Here is a 23,134-nt window from a genome sequence, read left to right as displayed (position 1 = left end):
TATTACATACTGTTTCTGAAAATTACTCCTTAGTCTTGTGGTTCATCTTTAGAACTTTTTCCTCAAACTTACCTTTTTCAGAAAGCCTGTCCTTGAAAATCTATCACTAAATGTTTCATTGCACTATTACATCAGTATTAATAACAGCAAATTGAATGTAGAAAGAAGTTGTTCTCTCATTACCACCACAGCTGTGGCAGTATTTTTGCTACCTGATATTTCTGTGACTTGAAATTTTAATTTTATTTAAGTAGAATCACTAAGCAGATACCACTTTCTCTTTAAGCTGTTCATGCTTATACACCATGGACACTTACTAACTTCACTGTGCTTGGACATCCTAATATTTTGTAATAGCTTTTATCCATACATTGAAAGCAATCACATTGTTCTTGACAATCATGTAAAATAGGCATCTTGTTAGAGGAACAAGTGTACAACTTTCTGAAGAATTTCACTTGGAAAATGAAAATGAGATGCTGTGGAAAAGGTTTCTGTCAGAAGAGAGTTCATAGAAATAACATATATACCCACATATGTATATATTCAATTAAGGTTTAGAAAATAATGTCAAGGAAATCTCTGACAGTGTGGAGAGAGACAGAAAATATGAGGGAAAAAATCTGATGAAGAGGATCCTCAAGCAGTGCAAAAATTAACTGTTAGGATTCTTAAGGGGAGAACATAGACCTTGGAGTCTTGAAGTTGGATGAGAGCCCCAGGACTGGTAGTGTTTCCAGGGACTTGGCAATAGTAAAGAAAAAAAAAAAAAAACCTTTCTGGAAGAAAGTCTCATCACTCTCTGCCTAAAAATATTCTTCCAAAGAATTTTTGCCCCCCAAATGTCCAACACACAAATAACTAGGCATATGAGGAAATTACCCACCATGAGCAAACAGACATCCAGAACTCATAGACATGAAATAACTAAAATTATCATCAGACTTTGGCTAAAAATAACTTTTTTCTAATCAGGTAATTGGAAACTATTGCAAACAAAAAGTGATGTAGCAGTTTTGAAAAAGAACCAAGTAGAAATACTAGAACTGTGAAATACTAGAACTATGAAACTGTGTAAGTGAACCTAAGAGCTCAGTGGATGGATTTGGCAGCAAATTAGATACGGCTGCAGAGGGAAATAGTGACCTAGAAATTATATCAGAAAATATCCAGCATGTTACATTTGCAGAGAGGAAAAGTAAAAATTACAGATAAGAGAAAAAGAGGCATATAGGAGAGAATGAGACATCCTAACACACATTTAATTTGAATCTCAGAAGGAGAGGAGAGAGAGAATGGGCCAAAGCTGATGAAAGACATCAACCTACAGATTAAAGAAGCCAAGTGAATTCCAGTTTTGTTGAGTGAGCTTATATTGCACTTTTCTTTCCTACAACTTGTGACTGAATCATGGACAGCATTAACTAAACTACTTAGACCCCAGCACTTTTTAAATTGAATGTCCAGAATTCATTGGCAGTATCCACATTACAAAGGACAAAAACCAGGAAATCAACAGAAGAATGCTTTGATTAAAGTTGTTATTTTAATTTTTTTTTAAAGGATAAAAGGTGTCCAGGAATTCTTTTTACAGTTTTTATAACTTTCTGCAAGACTGAAACTTCATCGACATACAAAATTTTTAAACTAAAAAAACAGCAAGGAAAGAGAAGGGAAATAGGACACTGCCGTTTGTTATAGTTGTTTTTGTTTTTTTTTTTAAGAAAATTTGCTGAAGTCTTTCCTGTGTTTTGTTCAGCATTTAGGATAGATGCAACTTTTATTAATTCTTGATCTTACCACAAAATTTGGCCCGTTTAATTTCAAAGGGTATTAGAATTTAATGTAAGAAACAGCTTCCTGAATAGGGTGTCTCATATTGAGCAAGCTACTAATAAGGTAGTGAAAGTGAAAGATACGACTTTCACTAAAATGTTTTTTGTTTTATTTAAGAAAATAGTGTATATCTCTATAAAGCCATTCTTCCCACCAGCATCCCTTTCAGGCTTTTCCCTACTTAATTCCATGAAACCTATCTGTCAGCTCTATCATTACACTGAAACAGCAGGATAAAAAAGTCAGCAACAGCCCCCATTTGTCCTGTGCCTTGACCTACTTTTATTTTTCCCAGTAACCACATTGAGAATTTTAAGCCCTTTTCTCTTTCAAATGTTCTCTTCTCTTGGCTTCACTGGCATTTGGTTCTTGCTGGTTTTTTCCCTTTTTCTAGATATGCCTTTTTTTTTTTTTTTTTTAATTCATTGGCTTATATGGCTAGGTCCTGAAGTTTTGTCCTTATCTCTCACTTTTACTGCAGTCTTGTTCTATCCAAATCCCACTCATTCTTCAGAGTCCTATACAGATGTTACGTCCTCTCTAATGGTGAGGGCCATCCCAGTCAGTGGCAAGCTTCTAGCTCTCAGTGCCTTGCCTCCACCCCTTACTTTGTGCAGAAACTGTCAGTGCTTAGCCATGTCTCTTGTGCTGGCAGGCATTCAGGGAGCTAAAACTGTTTTCTACAAAGATCAGAAACCTGTAAATTTCTGTTGATTTTTCTTTTCAAAAAAGAAAAGAAAAAGGTTTTGTTTGACGAAGGGGGTGTTTTTTGCCCCATACTTGAAATTGTAAACTCTCAGGAGTCAGCAAGCTATGGTCTAAGGACCAAATTTGCCCTGTTACCTGTTTCGTTGTGTGGCCCTCAAACTATGAATAGTGTTTCTAGTTTTTTAATGGTTGAAAAAAATTAAAAGAAGAATAATAGTTCATGACATGTAAAAATTATATGAAATTCTAATATCAGGGTCTCTAAGTAAAATTTTATTGGAGCACAGCAATCTTCCTTTATTTATCCACTGACTGCGTTTGTGCCACAGCGCCATAGTTAAGTAGTTGTGACGACAGAGTATGGCTATTTCATTCTTTGTATGTATGTTTATACACGTATGGGACTTCCCAGGTGGATCAGTGGTAAAGAATCTGCCTACAATGCAGAGACTCAGATTTGATCCCTGAATCTGGAAAATCCCCTGGAGAATGAAGTAGCAACCCACTGTAGTATTCTCGTCTGGGAAATCCCCATGGACAGAGGAGTCTGGGGGTGCTACATACAGTCCATGGGTTTGTAATAAGAGTCGGACATGACTTAGCAAGTAAACAACAGCAACTTGAACCTTTATGGAAAAAGTTTGTTGACCCCTGTCTTAAAGGTTAGTTTTTAGTTTAATTTTTTTTTAAATTTCACCCAATGTCCTTCCTGCTTTATGATTAGATATGTGCTCATATTTAATAGGCACTCAAGATATATTTTGGAGAAGGCAATGGCACCCCACTCCAGTACTCTTGCCTGGAAAATCCCATGGATGGAGGAGCCTTGTAGGCTGCAGTCCATGGGGTTGCTAAGAGTCGGACACGACTGAGCAGCTTCACTTTCACTTTTCACTTTCATGCATTGAGAAGGAAATGGCAACCCACTCCAGTGTTCTTGCCTGGAGAATCCCAGAGACGGGGGAGCCTGATGGGCTGCCGCCTATGGGGTCGCACAGAGTCGGACACGACTAAAGTGACTTAGCAGCAGCAGCAAGATATATTGGTAGGCTGCAGTCCATGGGGTCGCTAAGGGTCGGACACGACTGAGCAGCTTCACTTTCACTTTTCACTTTCATGCATTGGAGAAGGAATGGCAACCCACTCCAGTGTTCTTGCCTAGAGAATCCCAGGGATGGGGGAACCTGGTGGGCTGCTGTCTATGGGGTCGCACAGAGTCAGACATGACTGAAGTGACTTAGCAGCAGCAGCAGCAACAGCAAGATATATTATTGCCAAATTCAGACTGAAATTGAAGAAAGTGGTGAAAACCACTAGACCATTCAGGTATGACCTACATCAAATCCCTTATGACTGTACAGTGGGAGTGAGAAATAGATTTAAGGGACTAGATCTGATAGCGTACCTGATGAACTATGGATGAAGGTTCATGACATTGTACAGGAGACAGGAATCAAGACCATCCCCACGAAAAAGAAATGCAAGAAAAGTAACATGGCTGTCTGAGGAGGCCTTACAAATAGCTGTGAAAGGAAGGGAAGCGAAAAGCAAAGGAGAAAAGGAAAGATATAAGCATCTGAATGCAGAGTTCCAAAGAATAGCAAGGAGAGATAAGAAAGCCTTCCTTAGCAATCAGTGCAAAGAAATAGAGGAAAACAACATAATGGGAAAGACTAGAGATCTGTTCAAGAAAATTAGAAAAACCAAGGGAACATTTCATGCAAAGATGGGCTCAATAAAGGACAGAAATGGTATGGACCTAACTGAAGCAGAAGACATTAAGAAGAAGGGCAAGAATACACAGAAGAACTGTACAAAAAAGATCTTCATGACCCAGATAATTACGATGGTGTGATCACTCACCTAGAGCCAGATATCCTGGAATATGAAGTCAAGTGGGCCTTAGGAAGCATCACTACGAACAAAGCTAGTGGAGGTGATGGAATTCCAGTTGAGCTATTTCCAATCCTGAAAGATGATGCTGTGAAAGTGCTGCACTCAGTATGCCAGCAAATTTGGGAAACTCAGCAGTGGCCAGTTTTCATTCCAATCCCAAAGAAAGTCAATGCCAAAGAATGCTCAAACTACCACACAATTGCACTCATCTCACATGCTAGTAAAGTAATGCTCAAAATTCTCCAAGCCAGGCTTCAGCAATACGTGAACCATGAACTTCCAGATGTTCAAGCTGGTTTTAGAAAAGGCAGAGGAACAAGACATCAAACTGCCAACATCCGCTGGATCATCGAAAAAGCAAGAGAGTTCCAGAAAAACATCTATTTCTGCTTTATTGACTCTGCCAAAGCCTTTGACTGTGTGGATCACAATAAACTGTAGAAAATTCTGAAAGAGATGGGAATACCAGACCACCTGACCTGCCTCTTGAGAAACCTATATGCAGATCAGGAAGCAACAGTTAGAACTGGACATGGAACAACAGACTGGTTCCAAATAGGAAAAAGAGTACATCAAGGCTGTATATTGTCACCGTGCTTATTTAACTTCTATGCAGAGGACATCATGAGAAATGCTGGGCTGGAAGAAGCACAAGCTGGAATCAAGATTTCTGGGAGAAATATCAATAACCTCAGATATGCAGATGACACCACCCTTATGGAAGAACGTGAAGAGGAACTGAAGAGCCTCTTGATGAAAGTGAAAGAGGAGAGTGAAAAAGTTGGCTTAAAGCTCAACATTCAGAAAACGAAGATCATGGCATCCGGTCCCATCACTTCATGGGAAATAGATGGGGAAACAGTGGAAACAGTGTCAGACTTTATTTTTTTGGGCTCCAAAATCACTGCAGATAGTGACTGCAGCCATAAAATTAAAAGACGCTTACTCCTTGGAAGGAAAGTTATGACCAACCTAGACAGCATATTAAAAAGCAGAGACATTACTTTGCCAACAAAGGTCCGTCTAGTCAAGGCTTTGGTTTTTCCAGTGGTCATGTATGGATGTGAGAGTTGGACTATAAAGAAAGCTGAGCACCGAAGAATTGATGCTTTTGAACTGTGGTGTTGGAGAAGACTCTTGAGAGTCCCTTGGACTGCAAGGAGATCCAACCAGTCCATCCTAAAGGAGATCAGTCCTGGGTGTTCATTGGAAGGACTGATGTTGAAGCTGAAACTCCAGTACTTTGGCCACCTGATGCGAAGAGCTGACTCATTTGAAAAGACCCTGATGCTGGGGAAGATTGAGGGTAGGAGGAGAAGGTTGGATGAGATGGTTGGATGGCATCATTGACTCGATGGACATGGGTTTGGGTGGAATCCGGGAGTTGGTGATGGACAGGGAGGCCTGACCTGCTGTGGATCGTGGGGTCGCAAAGAGTCGGACACGACTGAGCGATTGAACTGACTGACAAGATATATTATTTATGTCATAAGTATTGAGTTAACAGCCGTCAATCCTATTGCATTTTTGTTAACTCTTTTCAAGCAAATATTTTTTAAAAATTAGTTTACTAAATTGCAGAAAAGAGAGCCCAGAGTCACAATCCTCTGTTGATAAGTTTATTTTCCAGTTAAATTTGACTGTAACTTTATTACTTCACGTCAGCAAAGTTCAGCTGATAGGAATAATTTTGAGCTTGAATTTACACTTAAATTTCTTTTATTTCAAAATACATCCAAAATTAGTCTTGTGTTTGTCTGTGAAAGTGAAAAAGTGAATGTATTAGTCACTTTTCGTGTCCAACTCTTTGCAACCCCATGTAGTATAGTCTACCAGGCTCCTCTCTCCATGGAATTTTCCAGGCAAGAATACTGGAGTGGGTAGCCATTCCCTTCTGCAGGGGATTTTTCTGACCCAGCAATTGAACCCAGGTCTCCTGCATTTCAGGCAGGTTGTTTAGTGTCTGAGCCACCAAGGAAGCCCATTGTGTTCACTGATTAACTTGAAACATGAACAGTGATTTCTTTCACATTTTCATTTATGCCTTATTGCAGAATGTATTAATAAAAAATATTGAATGAAGAGTAAATGCCAGTGAACTTTTACGTAAATCAGTCCCAAATATATTACTAGCATGACTATCAGAAAAATGTGACATATAGGAAGGAACCTGTGATAAGACACCTTGCCAAAATATGGCCTCTCTTGCTTTGCTGTGTTAGTGATAAAGTGTGGCTCAGCCTTCATTCTTGATGATTACAGAATGAAACTTAAGCAAATGGGAGATGTAGGAAATCATTAGGGGCTTTTCATATTTTGCTAGTAATAGAAATAATATGTTTTATGTTAAAAATCTGAAAGGCTTCTGCCAAGTGATTGGAGCATCAGATATATAAGGAAAAGTACAGTTTGAAGCGCTTCAATTTGGTTTGGTACATTTCTTGTTTTAGATTATTAGGTTGGGGGCAGGGGGACAATTTAAATCCAAGTAGGATTTCACCAAAACTTATCCTCTGAATTTGCTTCATGTGTCACTTTGCCTGGAAAGTGAAGTCTTAAAACACTAATGAGGGCACCCAAAAATATGACTGTCAGTGAGGCAAAACCGTTCTTAAAATGAAACTGGAAAACAAGCTCTTAGCTGATTTTGACAGAGCCAGCATCCATTCTAGAAAGATGCACCCTCCCTGGTCTGTTGCTGTCTGTTTATACAAGATGTTTTTTCCTCCCTTCACTCTCTTTTGAATTCTGTTTATTGGCTGTTCGTCTTTGCCGTGGTTCTGGGATACTTCATGCCTTGTCTTGGCTCAGGCAGGGAATGACAGGTTTGGAAAGCCTAACCTATGTGATGACAAGAAATAGGAGAAGACAGTGAGAGTAGAAAGTAATTATTTGGTTAAAATTACTTTTCTTAAAATCGCTTCTGTGTTTTATCAGAATGAAAAATATTTTATTGAATCCCTCCTCAATGTAAAACACTAAGCTACTGTTTGCCGTATTTCTGGGAGATGGGGACAGATATTCAGTTGGTCTCTCTGATCCCATTGCTGTGAACTCTTTGAATAGTGTACTTGTTATTATTGTGGGAAATATTCATCTCTTTTATATATTCATTTCTAGGGGTCTAGTATATTAATTTGGGTGTACTTTACAAATGAAGGAAGTTGGGTTATGATTCACTTGGATCCATTGAGTTTTATGGGGTTTTTCAGTTGCGGTAAAATATACATAAGATTCACCATGTTAACCATTTTAAGTACATAATTCAGTGGCATTAATAACCCCATCACACTGTCCTATAACCATCACTACCATCCAGCTCCAGAACTGGATCATCCCAAGTTGAAACTCTGTACCCATTAAACAGTAACTTTATTCTCCCCTCTCCTCCGCCCTTAGCACTCATTATTCTGCTTTCTGTCTGTGAATTTGGCTCCTATATGTACCGCATATGAGTGGAATTATACAATATTTTCCTTGTTTCTGGTTTATTTTAATCCTATAACATTTCCAAGTTTCATCCACATTGTAGCATGTATCAGGATCTAGTTTTTTTTAAGACTGACTAATATTCCACTATATGTTTACATGCCCATATAATATTCCATTGTATGCGTTATATGGGCATGAATTATATATTCCATTGTGGTTTTTTAGCTACAGTGTAAACACACTGCAAAGAATCTGATGCTGGGAAAGACTGAAGGCAAAAGGAGAAGAGGGCAGCAGAGGATGAGATGGTTAGTTATTAATAGTATCACCAACTCAATGGATATAAATTTGAGCAAATTCTGGGAGATAGTGGAGGACAGAGGAGCCTGGCATGCTACAGTTCATGGGGTCTTAAAGAGTCGGACACGACTTGGCAACTGACCAACAATAAGCCAGCATAAATCTGTACCTAGAGATGGTGGCAGGGCACTGTCTTTTTTGAGTCAGCCTATTGTTTAGAGACCAGGCCAAATGAAACCATGTTAGATTAGGTGGCTTGGTGCCAACAAATGTCTAAGTGTTATTCCAAATGTTGGAGGACATCATGGGAAGAGATAAAGAAATGAGAGTGAAGTTCATGATGCCATGAAACTGTGATGATTTCTTAAGAAATAATGTCCTCTTTCCCATAACTCAGTGATGAAGCAATTTTAGAATTAATGCTCATAGGTGGACATTACTATTACAAAATAAAAGTAGAAAAACAAAATATAAATCATTCAGAACTCTAGTTCAAAGTTTGTTCTCTCAGTTGTAAGTTAAAACATTGATACCAGTTCCTTAAATTGTAGAGGTCTTGCAACCCCTGAAGTGTGTTGGCGGGGTGGGAGTGATAACCCTCCCCCTTTCCCAAGGCCTTTTGCTTATTTGGCATTTAGCCCACACCTTAGCAGAAGGGAAGGACGCCATCTGGACTGGATTACAGATAAGAGTGTGTCATAATAGATAATGTTACATTGGTGCTACTGAAAGCAGGTCTCCTATGGTCCTGACAGAGGACAGAATATTTCATGTTTTGTTGTCTAATAAGATAAGATAATTTAGTTGAAAATCTAAGATAACATGTGGCAGCCTCTCTCCCATCTTCCAAGGAAGCATTTCAAACCCAGCTATTTTTTAGACAGCTCCTATTTATATGTCTATATACTCTTGCCAGTGCCTGATGTTGCCAAGGGGCCTCTGATTTGCTCTTTCAACTTTTCTGATTGCTGTTCTCCCATTGGAAAAGTTGGAGAGGAGGTGGCTGCACCTGATGGCCTTTTCTCCCATCTCATTGTTCTTTTTCCCAATTTGTCACTTGACACAATAGTCAGCATATTTGTGCCCTGCCAGCCTAAAGCTGCTTGCCCAGAGAACCCCCAGGCTGAGCAGAAATCATCTCTGCCCCTTTCTGCTGACTCGCACTTCCTTTCTCCTGTATGATATGTATGATACAAAGATCAAACACTTACCTCCTGTTGCTATTGTTTGAGGGACAGTTATGAGTAATCCCTGAGGGAAGATGACCAAGCTGAAAGTAAGAGTTGAAACACATTTGAATGAGCATTAGGTCGCCGCCTTCTGAAGGAAAGAATTTATCTGTGGAAACAACCTAGATTCTGAAAGGGCATCTGCCCTTAGGGTTGGTGGGCACAGGCTTAGGGCATTGAAGAGTTCCTGCTCGCCAGCAGCCACCTGGGGCAGTTTTGCCCTGAAGAAGCAATAATATCCATGCCTGAAGGCAAAGCTTTCTCCGGAAGTAATTTTGCACCAAACTGAATCCCAGCGGCCTCTCTCTGATGCTAATTCTGCATGGTGCTGTGGAAACTGGCAGAGCGTGCTGGTGTGTGCTGAGACGAGGTTGGGTTCTTCAGCCGTGTCAGCACAGCCTCTTCTCTCTTCCTGCCTCCTACCTCCACCCCACATTTTTTTTCTTGCTACTTTTAAAAACCGAAAAGGGAAGGGAGAGGAGGGGAAGTCCCTTGGCATTTTGAGTATTGAGATGCTCAGCAGAACTGCCTGGCATTCTGTTTGTATAGAACGGTTTTAATTCACTCTCTTAATAGGTCATTTGACCTTACCAGCTGAGTCTTAAACTTGATAATCCTCACGTCAGCAGGGAGGCTCAGGCCACATATCCAGAAGTGCAACCCTGCGAAATTATTTGAAGGAGGTTTTAAAGCCTTCATTCCTTGGCTGTTTTGTCTGGCTTCTGCCTGATGGCTCCTCAGGTCAGGCTCCTCATAACATTCCTCATGCTCACTGCAGCCAAGACAGGCACATGGCTTGGGAGCAGAATCAATGAGGGAAGTTCACATTCCTCTTCTGTGTGCGCAGCCTGATGACGTTCCCATGTCATTGAAGTCAGTGGAGATGAGACTTCAGCTCTGGTGACATGCAAGCTTTTTGGTACTGATGTAATGGAGGTGCCAAAGCAGGAGTGATGTGTTAATAGGGTTGGAAAATTGCGGCTGAGTCCTCTGATTACAGAGGTAATTGACGATAAGGATTACTTCTCACACAGACTGGCCTTGACTTGTTCCTTGGCTCTGAGGTGCCCCTGGCCTCCTGGAAACACATTATGTCCCATTTTTATTGGCTATTATTAGCTGTTATTATTGGCTGTCTCACCACTGATTACTGTAGTCTCAGATTTCAGATTAGATGTGGTATCTGAGGTGGAGTTAGGGCTGTATTTGGAAAAGACTGGGAGAGTAACCACCTAACAGCCACATTGTCTTTTATTCTGAAGTAGATGTTTCTGCTCCATTCTTTAAAAATATTACAGCCCCATGAGACCAGTTGATGACTGCAGAGACTGTAAGCTATCAGAGTTCCTACTTGACTTTTCTTACTTTCTTTTAAGGAAGCTGCTTTTTGTCCTGTGATGATGCATTGGAGGTTTTAGTTGGTGAGTGACAATAATAGAGCTCAAAATACATTGATAATTTATCTTCCTGTAACTACAGAATATCCTTGTAAGGTGTTGTCCATGTGTAAAGATGGAAAAATTGAGGGATAGAGTAGCTGTGTGGTTATTGACAGGAAAGCACTGAAGTCTCGTTTGCCCTAAGAACTGTTTTGATTTCTCTCTTCAGTAAAAAAGAAGTTTCTATCTTTGGTTTCCAGGTGAAGTTGTATGTGTTTGTGTGTGTTTGGAGGGACATGGCTTACCTCAGTGTGAATAGACTCCATTGTATTCTTCCATGAAGATTTAGAAAGAATCCATGTGAGTGCAGCCTATATGAATATTTTTTTCGTGGATGGAAGGTGTTTTGGACCTGAGATGTCAGATCATCATTTTCCTTCTTGTGTCTTTGCATCTCTCATATTTGCTCTCTTTGAAGTAATGTCACACATAGCCAGAAGGAAAATGCAAGGTCCAGGAAGGCTTGAAGGTTGGAATTGCTGGGTTCCTTGACAGAACTCAGAATCATTTTTTAAGGTTTGGGGGATTTTAACAAATAAGACTTTGAAACAAAACTTACTTGTGGGAAAAGAAACTTATTTGTGATCCCAACTCTTAAGTGAGATTAGCAATATAGCATATGAAAAGCTGTGTGGTATTTTTCAAATTTTTATCTTCTTAGTCAGTCTGATGTCCACATCTTTCTGTTTACTGTCTGAGTCTTTTTATTATTGTACCTAGAGGCCAATTGGGTGAAGAATACTTCTGAAGTATACCAGTATTTATTTTGTTGTTTTCAATTAGGATCCTCCAAGGGCTATGATTAAAGTTTTTTCACATTACTTATTTCTCTTTCATGGCCACAAATCCAAGTGACCACTTCCTTTGCTGTCAGATTGCATACCCATAGCCCACAAATGGAACTTCTTCCCCACTTATTGTTCTTCCGTACAGATTTGTTACTCAGATTGTGAGAGAAATGCACACTGCCATGTAGACATGGCCTGCTGCTGGCCTATGTTCTAGGCCTGCTCCCAGAAACTGTTAAATTTATATCACAGTGTTTGTGGTCCTAGCCTGTCTCTGTTTCTTATCTTATTTAAATGAGGATAGTATCGCTGAGCTCTGGTTTATGTCACAGTGATTTTTGGAAGGGTTAATGATCTGGGCTTTGTGAGATTCTTATAGATCCTTAGATGAAAGGTGTTATTTAGCCTCAGCAAGGCTTCCTGCAGGAGTGCCTTCCAAAGAGCTCAAAGTGTTTGTCAGACTGTCTTCCATTCATCCTCATACCATCCCTGGTAAGGAGGGAAGTGGGTGAGCATTACAATTAAGTACAAAATGGTGTTATTACTGTTACTTTTATCTGTAAACAGGAGGTAATTGTGAGAAATAGAAGTTGGTAAAACAGATTATAGAAGAAAAACACTGGGAAAACTTCAAAGTAGTGTGCATTTGCTATCCCTGTGTACTTTAGGCTTCAAAAGTCTAATTGCCATACATGGAAACAATAAAGATCATCCTTTGTTGGGGGAGAAACAGGACCCACTCTGCCCTTCTAAATACTTGCATTAATTGAATACTAGTATTATTTTCAATTGCACCAGATTATGTTCTAAGAGTTAGTTTAACTCGCATATATCAAGAATGACTATAAATTTCATAGGACTTACATTTAAAAACTATATATATAGTTGGTTTACAATATTATGTTAGTTTCAGGTGTACAGCAGAGTGATTCAGTATTTTTATAGATTATACTCCCTTTAAAGTTATTTCAAAGTAATGGCTATGATTCCCTATAGTATATGATATATCTTTGTTGTTTATCTACTTTATACATAGTATTTTGTGTCTTTTAATCTTATATCCCTATCTTGCCCCTTCCCTCTTCCTTGCCACACTGGTATCCACTAATCTGTTTTCTATATCTGTGAGTCTGTTTCTATTTTGCTGTGTATATTTGTTTTATTTTTTAGATTTTATATATAAGTGATAGCATACAAATTTGTCTTTTTCTGCCTGACATATATAAGTTAAGTATAGTACTCTCTAGGTTTATGCATGTTGTTGCAAATGACATAATTTCATTCTTTTTATGGCAGAGTAATATTCCTGTATATACACACACACACACATTTATGTGTATATGTATGATGTGTGTGTGTGTGTGTGTGTGTATATATATATATATATATATTAGATACACCACATCTTCTTTATTTATTCATCTACTGGTGGATACTCACTTTGCTTTCATTTCTTGGCTATTATGTAACAGTGCTGCTATGAATATTAATGTGCATGTATTTTTTTGAATTGGTGTTTAAAAATTTTTTTAAATATATACCCAGAAGTTGAATGCCTGGGTCATACTCTGTTTCAGTTTTATAAGGAACCCGCATGCCTGATGTGCCAGTTTACATAGTGGCTGGACCAGTTTACATTCCCACCAACAGTATAGGAGGTTCCCTTTTCTCCACATCCTCATCAGCATTTGTTACTGACTTTTTGATGGTAGCCATTCTAACAAGTGTGAGGTGTTATCTTATTGTTGTTTCCATCTGCATTTCATTTGTCTAATAACGAATGAAGTTGAACATCTTTTCATGTGCCTTTTAATCATCTGTATGTCTTTTTTGGGAAGATGTCTATTCAGGTCTTCTGCCCATTGTTTAATTTTTTTTTTTTTTTGGTTGTTACTGAGTTGTATGAGCTGTTTACTTATTTTGGATATTAACCCCTTATCAGCCATATCATTTGCAAATACTTTGTCCCATTCATTAGGTTGTCTTTTCATTTTGTCATTGATTTCCTTTGTTACGCAAAGCTTTTAAGTTTAATTAGATGTCATTTGTTTATTTTGGCTTTTATTTCTTTTGCCAGGAATTACGTATTTTGAATCTTCATTTTAGACTTCAAAACTAAATTTCCTCTTTTTGAAGTCATATTAGACAGCAAATAGCTCGCTGAGTCTACCTAGCACAAGAAATAGATTTTCTTAAAGGAGAAATCTTTGAAGAGAGTGGCCACTACTTTGTCTAAGATTGAAGAAAGAGAGTGGGCCTTATTTGGGAAGTCCAATAGACAGGGATCTCCAACATGTCTGTCATTATGCTGTTGAAGATTGGCCATTCATTCAGTTCTGTAGCTTGAGATTGTAGACATGAGAAGGTTCCTCTCCACCCTCCTCCCCACTTCTCACTGAGATTTTCAGGCCCATCTTTTCAGCCTCGTCACATGTGGAATTATTTCTGGTATTTTATGGTTGTGTCACGGAGCCTGAGAGGAAGGAGTAGAAGGTCTGAAATGAGAGCGAGGGAAAATGACCACAATTAGCCCTGAAGTCTTGCTCTTTGCTTTCTTTCAGTGTATACCACTATACTACCAGAAATAATAATTCCTTCTGTGTTCTCCCTAGGAAACAACCATGTACAAACTAAAACATGGTAGGCTTCACAGATCATGTGAGCAGGGCACACCAAGATGGTTAGATCTTGGTCTTGAGATTCTGTCAAGGAAGCTTTGGTTTTGACCAAAAACCTTTTCATCTTGGTGGTCCACATTTCTCTCTTTACTCGGTAATAGGAAAACTTTGTTTAATTTTCTGAAAATAACTGTGAGTAGTAGTGTAGTCAATAAAGGGTAGCAACCGTGTGGTTGACATTTTTCAAATGTCATACTTAAGTTTTAAATTTTCTTCTTAAATTGTCCAAATTAGTACATATTACTTACAAGTGATGTTGCAAATATTGGCGGTCTTAAACTCTGTTTTTATTTTCTCATCAAATATTTATAGTTTTGTGCAGCTGTTCATTGTTTTATTCCTTTATGGCAGACTTCAAAAAATACTGGCTTCCAGCACAGCAGGGCTCTATGTGTGTGCGCATCAGAAAGAAATGTTTTCAGAAAGAAAAAGGTTTAGGTTTCAAAATCCCCAAGGAATTGTTATAAAACAACAGTCAGGAGAAAAAACTCAACATGATTTAAATACCTTGCTGTAATTCTTTTTGAATTTAAAATTTTCCTGTTCTATCTTTTATTTTGTAAACAATAGACCACTTTGCTCTTCTTGGGCTATGTTAGCCTAAAAGGAGCAACGAAGTTTCTCTTTTCTAAACTTGTAGTTTAAGCTTTTTCTTCTTCTCCATTCAGGTACCTAATTAAATGGAGCCATTTAGTTGATTTGTGCTTATTTTCAACCAGAATTCAATTAAAATTCTATAGCTGAACTAGAGCCACTGATTCTTAAACCAGGTCCAAAATAAGAGATTACAGTGAAAGTAGAAATGACAAGGAGAGAATATGTTCATCTCAGCTTTTGGGAGTTTTGTGAGTCAAGCTTCCTCTCTTGTTTAACAGGGCCAGGTTTTAAGGGATCTCATCTACTAGGAAAGAGTGCAGAGGTTAAAGAGCTTAGACTCTAGAGTTAGGCTGCCTGAGTTTGAGTCTTTTTTTTTTTTTTAATTTATTTATTTTGGTTGGAGGCTAATAATTACTTTACAGCATTGTAGTGGTTTTTGCCATACATTGACATGAATCAGCCATGGGAGTTTATGTGTCCCCCATCCTGAACTCCCCTCCCACCTCCCTCCCCATCCCATCCCTCAGGGTTGTCTCAGTGCACTGGCTTTGAGTGCTGTGTTTCATGCATCGAACTTGGACTGGTGATCTATTTCACATATGGTAATATGCATGTTTCAATGCTATTCTCTTAAATCATCCCACCCTTGCCTTCTCCCACAGAGTCCAAAAGTCTGTTCTTTATATCTGTGTCTCTTTTGCTGTCTCGCATATAGGGTCATTGTTACCATCTTTCTAAATTCTATATATATGCATTAATATACTGTATTGGTGTTTTTCTTTCTGACTTACTTCACTCTGTATAACAGGCTCCAGTTTCATCCACCTCATTAGAACTGATTCAAATGCATTCTTTTTAATAGCTGAGTAATATTCCATTGTGTATATGTACCACAGCTTTCTTATCCATTTGTCTGCCGATGGACATCTAGGTTGGTTCCATGTCCTAGCTATTGTAAGCAGTGCTGCAGTGAACATTGGGGTACACGTGTCTCTTTCAGTTCCGGTTTCTTGGGTGTGTATGCCCAGCAGTGGGATTGCTGGGTCATGGATCATATGGCAGTTCTATTTCCAGTTTTTTAAGGAATCTCCACACTGTTCTCCATAGTGACTATACTAGTTTGCATTCCCACCAACAGTGTAAGAGAGTTCCCTTTTCTCCACACCCTCTCCAGCATTTATTGCTTGTAGGCTTTTTGATAGCAGCCATTCTGACCGTTGTGAGATGTTACCTCATTGTGGTTTTGATTTGCATTTCTCTGATGATGAGTGATATTGAGCATCTTTTCATGTGTTTGTTAGTCATCTGTGTGTCTTCTTTGGAGAAATGTCTGTTTCGTTCTTTGGCCTATATTTTGATTGGGTCATTTATTTTTCTGGTATTAAGCTGCATGAGCTGCTTATATATTTTTGAGATTAATTCTTTATCGGTTGCTTCATTTGCTATTATTTTCTCCCATTCTGAAGGCTGTCTTTTCACCTTGCTTATAGTTCCCTTCCTTGTGCAAAAGCTTTTAAGTTTAATTAGGTCCGATTTGTTTACTTTTGCTTTTATTTCTCTTACTTTGAGAGGTGGGTCATAGAGGATCCTGCTGTGATTTATGTCAGGGAGTGTTTTGCCTTTGTTTTCCTCTAGGAGTTTTATAGTTTCTGGTCTTACATTTAGATCGTTAATCCATTTTGAGTTTATTTTTGTGTATGGTGTTAGAAAGTGTTCTAGTTTCATTCTTTTACAGGTAGTTGACCAGTTTCCCCAGCACCACTTGTTAAAGAGATTGTCTTTTCTCCATTGTATATTCTTGCCTCCTTTGTCAAAGATAAGGTGTCCACAGGTGTGTGGATTTATCTCTGGGTTTTCTATTTTGTTCCATTGATCTATATTTCTGTCTTTGTGCAAGTACCATACTGTCTTGATGACTGTAGCTTTGTAGTATAGTCTGAAGTCAGGCAGATTGATTCCTCCGGTTCCATTCTTCTTTCTCAAGATTGCTTTGGCTATTTGAGGTTTTTTGTATTTCTATACAAATTGTGAAATTATTTGTTCTAGTTCTGTGAAAAATACCATTGGTAGCTTGACAGGGATTGCATTGAATCTATAGATTGCTTTGGGTAATATACTCATTTTCACTATATTGATTCTTCCAATCCATGAACATGGAGTCTTTTTTTTTTTTTTTTTAATCGAAGTGTTGTTGTTCGGTCACTCGGTCGTGCCCAACTCTTTGCACCCCGATGAATTGCAGCACTCTAGGCTTCCCTTTCCGTCACTATCTCCTGGAGTTAGCTCAAACTCATGTCCATTGAATTGGTGATGCCATCCAACCACCTCCTCCTCTATCACCCCCTTCTCCTCCAGCCTTCAATCTTTCCCAGCATCAGGGTCTTTTCCAGTGAGTTGGTTCTTTGCATCAGGTGGCCAAAGTATTGGAGCTTCAACTTCAGCATCAGTCCTTCCAGTGAATATTCAGAGTTGATTTCCTTGCTGTCCAAGGGACTCTCAAGAGTCTTCTCCAGCACCACAGTTTGAAAGCATCAGTTCTTCTATGCTCAGCCTTCTATATGGTCCAACTCTCACATTTGTACATGACTACTGGAATTGAAGTATAGTTGATTTACAATGTTGTGTTTGTTTCAGGTATACAGTAAAGTGATTCACTTGTGCATACATGTGTATCTTTTTTTTTTCCAGATTATTTCCTCATGTAGATTGTCACCCAATATTGAGTATAGTTCCTGGTGTTATACAGTAGGTCCTTGTTGGTTATCTATTTTATATATAATAGTGTGTATAGGTTCGGAGAAGGCAATGGCAACCCACTCCAGTACTCTTGCCTGGAAAATCCCATGGACAGAGGAGCCTGGTAGGCTGCAGTCCATGGGGTTGCTAAGAGTAGGACATGACTAAGCAACTTCACTTTCATGCATTGGAGAAGGAAATGGCAACCCACTGCAGTGTTCTAGCCTGGAGAATCCTAGGGACGGGGGAGCCTGGTGGGCTGCTGTCTATGGGGTTGCACAGAGTCAGACACGACTGATGTGACTTAGCAGCACCACCAGCAGCAGTGTGTATAGATTAATCCCAAATTCCTAACTTATCTCTCCCCCACTTTCCTCTTTGGTAACCAGACATTTGTTTTCTATGTCTATGGGTCTGTTTCTGGTTTGTATATAAGTTCTGAGTTTTAATCTTAGTTTCCTTTTTTTCCCCTTTTTCAAACTTTATGAATGTCAGTTTTCTACTGTTTACTTGCTGTGTATTCTTAGGCAGGTTACTTTAGCCTTTTAAACTTCACATTCAACTCCAAAATGAGGAGGCCATTAGATAATCACATACAGCCCAAAGTGTAATGCCTGACATGCATGGTTACTCAGTAAACTCTGGCTGTTATGATCTTCATTTCATTAGTGTTATTGTCAACACTTATATGTTTGTTGTTCACCTTGATGTTTTAATATATAACAGTATTTGCATTAGGTGACTTTGTTTTAAAAATCTCCTGTTATGATATATTTGAGTTTATAAAAGTTTAAATTGACATGGCAAAAATCACCATAAGTAAAGTCAAAAGACAGATGACAAACTGGGGGGAAAATATATTTGTGATTCATCACACAAGTAGTTCATTTCCCTAATATATAGAGAACTACTACTCAATTTAAAAAAAATGGACAGTTGTAAAGTTTTTTATGGGATGTGCTTCCACTTAACTGTGCTATAGATTTCATGCCTTTCATTTATATTCTCAGAGGATACCAGGCAAACCCGTGGTTGGAGAAGGGCTTGAGATACACAGCTAAAGATACGGACCTGAATTGTCTGTTTTTCCTATAAAATCGCTCCACTCAGAATTATTCTGCTACTATCTCTGATGCCCTCACATACCCTGTCATCCATGACTTTTCTCATCTCCTGTATCCTCCTTCATATCCAGAAAATCACAGAATCTGTTCTGTGTTTCATTCATAGTATTTCACATCTGCTCCAATCTTTCTAGGCCCACTACTAACTATTTTTAGTCAAGAGACACTCAGTATGTCACAACTTAACTACTACCCTGGTCTCCTTTTCTTTATTTGCTTGTTCCTTTCTCTAGTTAGCGTGATATATATCACACCCAGATTAAGTTCCTTTGGTTTTCATCTTGGGCCCCAAGCTTACTCAGAAGCCTTCAGTGGTTCCCACCATCTAGAATGAAGTCTCACTTCTGAATCCCACCCTCAGGCCCCCTGCCTCCCTTAATCTGATTCACCTTCCTTATGTCTCTAGCTTTAGTGCTTCTCACTGCCTCTCTTTAGGAACCCTGCATACATCTAAACCGATCTCCTTGGCCCTCCAGACCCATTTCTGCTTTCACGCTGCCCTCCCTCCTCCTCTTCTCTAAGTCTTGGACTTGCTATGAGGCCCAACTCAGTGTCTGTCTCTTCTAAAGGGCTTGTCTAGAAAGCAAGCCCTCTCCATCGTTTTCTTACCTCCCATTGCATTTACTGATTGCCTGTGCCTCTCCTCCCACACTTAACCTTTACTGTCTATATTGTGTTAGGTAAACTTTTTACTTGAATACATAACACAATAACTTGTCACAGGGTGAACACAGCCGTGTCATCAACATGCCTCTCTTCTGACACATAACCCCGTCTCCCTAACCAGATGGCCTGGGATACAGCACCATGTTATATGCCTCTTTACAGAAAAATGCACATCATCAGGTGCCCAGTGACATTCCAGATCAAAAGTTTGAGTCAAGCCTAGGCTTTGACAAATAAGAAACATAGAAATTTAAAGGAATATATGAAATTTCTGTTACTAATAAAATTTTTCTTCACTAATAAAAATTTTCTTCATATTCAACTGAAATATACCTTCAGTTGAGGTATAATTAGAAGTAATACCATTGAGTAGGTCCTCAAGGATTCCTAGGCAGTGATCTATAAATAAAATCTTTATGCCCATCTAAACAGGGCCATGTTTTCTCTTTTCCAACACAAAGTACACAGATATTTTCAACATTTGTTTTTGTTGTCATTTTATCCAACAAATATTTATTGATCATATACAGTCTCCTGGCTACAGTTACAGCATATAGTGGAATTCAGCTTTGACAAACATAAAATACCCTTCTTCCAGAGTGCTTATATTTTAATGAATCACTAGAAATAATTGGTAGAACTAAAATAAAAGCTTAAAACTGAAGATATAACAAGACTAAACATAAAATAACTATGAAAGATTGTTACTAAATCATCATAAATAACACAGAATAAGGACATGGGGACAGAAAAGGCCAAGATGAAGCTTGACAGTGCAGTAGGGACTTTGGATAAGAAATTCATTTGATTATGTGGAAGAAGATGGCAACCTATGAAGGTAGAATAAGGACAGGTTAAAAAAGTGCCTGCAATGGGGGACACCTGGGTTCAGTCCCTGGATTGGGAAGATCCCCTGGAGGAGGGAAAGGCTAGCCACTCCAGTATTCTGGCCTGGAGAATTCCATGAACTGTACAGTTCATAGGGTTGCAGAGTCGGACATGACTGAGTGACTTTCACTTCACTTCATCACTTCAGAAAGAGCAGAGAGGTGTTGTAAACATCATAGGCAATATTTACTTTTCAATAGTGCTTTGCAGTTTATAAGGAAGGTACTTTGACTTATTCATCTTTTTGAGTCCTTGCCCTTTATGGTCTTGTATTGTGGGTGGTGGTGTCTGTCCACAGCTCCCACATGGCCTGTTGAAAGTTTAGACTGACTTCACTCTTCCCACCCACTGCTCTTGCTTTAGAGAAGCAAGAGAATTTGTGTTCAGTCTTCAGTTTTGTAATTACTGCATTGAAATCACATCCCAGCTAACTTCATTATAGTTGTATGTACTCTTTGCTTCAAACCTAAAGCATGAGAAATCTCCCTGTCAAATCATGCCAAAGTGAAGTCAGAGATAAGTACCTCCCAGCTCCTAGCTGTGGTGTCTCCATCTCATGGAAACATAGGCACAAAGAGGAGAACCATGGGCTGCTAATCCCTAAAAAGTAACTCTTTAAAAGTATTATGAGTTCCCTTTTAGTTTTGTTTTTGGCTTGTTTTTTATTGCCCATTTGGTTATGTCTTTTTTGTACCTAGAAGGCTTCAGTTTGTAAAGCTACAAATCTGTCGGTCTTGTTGACGTGGTTTTCACTTCAAATTAATGTTCAGCAAAGGGGATTAGCCAATAAACCTTTCAGGCAGTATTTTCTTACACAAAAGTGTGGATATGGTTTGAACATGCTGCCAAAGGCAGGAAGAGAAGTTAATTGTGTAAATCAATGTAGGCAGGAGCTGATCACCTTTCTGAAAGACAAGACAATGCAGCGCATAAGCTCTAAATAGATCTTTGGGGTCAAGTTGATGTCATGTTGAAGAATCAATATTTACTGGGCTTTATAAAGTTAGCCTTTAATGAACCCCAGGCACTTTGCTAGGCGATTAACTGCAGGAAGAGAAAAGGTGACAACGGCTAAAGTCCATGGCTGTAGAGAGTATAAAAATGAAGAGACAAGACAGTCACTTGCTAGTGTGCAAAGGTCTCAGCCTTAGGTTCTACTCAAGCATTGTTGGTTCACGTACTGAAAGGCTTTCTTGGGATCATGCTGACATTTAAGAAAGAGCAACTCTTGCATCCTAACAGGAAAAGGGCAGCCCTTTGCTCTTTGATGCTCCTTCTCTAAGCATTGTAGCTTAATTTTCTTGGGATGAATTCTGATGTCATTTTGCATTCTGCCTTGTAAATGTGCTCATCATGGGAGTAGGTCTTTCTCATAACGTGGCTCATCCCTTCCTCTGACAAAGCTGAAAGCTTTTAAAATAAAGAATTGTAGTAAAGAGCATTTACTTTAAGATGCTGGCTTGAATCCAAAGTCTAATGAAAGGTTTTTGATAAACATTATCATTTGTACTTGTTATTATCATTGAATAGAAGTGTTTCCCTGGCTGTTTTTTGTGTGAGAGTGTTCTGAACTCCTCGCTAGGTTATCAAAATCATTTGTAGGGCAGGAACCTTATCTTCTGTTTATTTTAGTCACTGTTTCTAATAAATGTTGTTGACGAGGTAGAGGAATGTATTATATCAAATTTTATCCTGGCTGTAACAAAACTAACATTCCCCATGGTCAGTAACTGAAAGTCCATAGAAGCAGCTTTGTTAGGCCATGTGAATCAGGGTATGGCCCCAGGATGTTTGTTACAAGTTCTTGGTCCTATCTCCTCAATAGACACATTTTGGAGTTGATTTCTCAGACCTCTTTCTCTAGTGCATTTTGTCAGAGGAGTCTTTTCAATCAGTCGACGAAGAGTTGCTGTTTTTTCCTCAATCCCACTCCTATCCCTGCTCTCTAGGATCATTTTTCAGATGAGAATACTGAGAAACAAAGCATAAGAGGTTTATTAGGATTGTTGGGGACACACACAGCAAGAGATTTTTACAAGAGAATCTGGTGTTTACTATTTTTGTCTGTGATATTCTTTGGATATTCATTCTGGGTTTTTTATTTTTCCTTTTCAGCTATTTGAGAACTTCTACTTTGGTACCCTAAAGCTCAATTCAATTCACATCTCTCAGAGGTTCACAGTGGACAGCTTTGGAAACTATGCCTCCTGTGGACAGATTGACTTCTCCTGAGGTGGATCTTGGGAAGCACTGAAGTTAAAATCCTCACAAGGTGCTGAGGGAGAAGTCTCATCACTTTAAGCGCCAAGGAGGGATGTGGGAAACTGGGGATAACTTCCCTGGGCGGCTCCCCGAGGATGCCACAGTGCCTCCTGGTTGTCCACAGTCACCGCAGTCAGCCGGGATGGTTTTGGGCGTGGGGAGAACATGTGCCTGTAACATATGCCTCTTCATCTTTCTCATAATCTACCTCTCTTTCCAAAGCTCTTCTCTGGAAATGTACCTCTGAAGCCCATTGGAGCTCAGACTCATAGTATTTCTTACATACCTACTGATTTTGCCCCAGCCTTTAAACTTTTTTGTATTAATATTAATACTTTAAGAGAATTACAGATGTGTGATCTTATTAATCTCTCCACCTAGATAAAATATCAACAAATTCTAGAAGGTTTGTATTTTTCCCTTCCTCTTACACTCTAATTTTTAATCAGTACCCAGAATTTCTTTTTCATTGTGGTAAAAAAACACAGAACATAAACTTTAGTCTTAAACCACTTAAAAGTGTACAGTTCAGTAATGTTAATTATATTCATCTTG

General features: G+C 38.9%; 1 protein-coding gene across 6 annotated transcripts in view; it reads left to right on the top strand.

The window, feature by feature from the left end:
• ASCC1 (activating signal cointegrator 1 complex subunit 1) overlaps window positions 1-23,134 on the top strand; it is a 121,133-nt gene that overhangs the window by 89,300 nt on the left and 8,699 nt on the right. For 5 of the 6 annotated variants that reach the window (XM_061405819.1, XM_061405821.1, XM_061405818.1 and 2 more), the window contains one exon: window positions 22,433-22,589. In XM_061405819.1, the coding sequence (XP_061261803.1) occupies window positions 22,433-22,549 (117 nt within the window). In that variant the 3' untranslated portion in view covers window positions 22,550-22,589. Of the gene's footprint in view, window positions 1-22,432; window positions 22,986-23,134 lie in introns of those variants that run through there. The other variant, XR_009734286.1, reaches the window with a different exon arrangement.

The sequence above is a fragment of the Bos javanicus genome, chromosome 28 (assembly GCF_032452875.1).
Source record: "Bos javanicus breed banteng chromosome 28, ARS-OSU_banteng_1.0, whole genome shotgun sequence".
NCBI lineage: Eukaryota > Metazoa > Chordata > Mammalia > Artiodactyla > Bovidae > Bos > Bos javanicus.
This window is presented reverse-complemented; position numbering and strand designations above follow the sequence as displayed.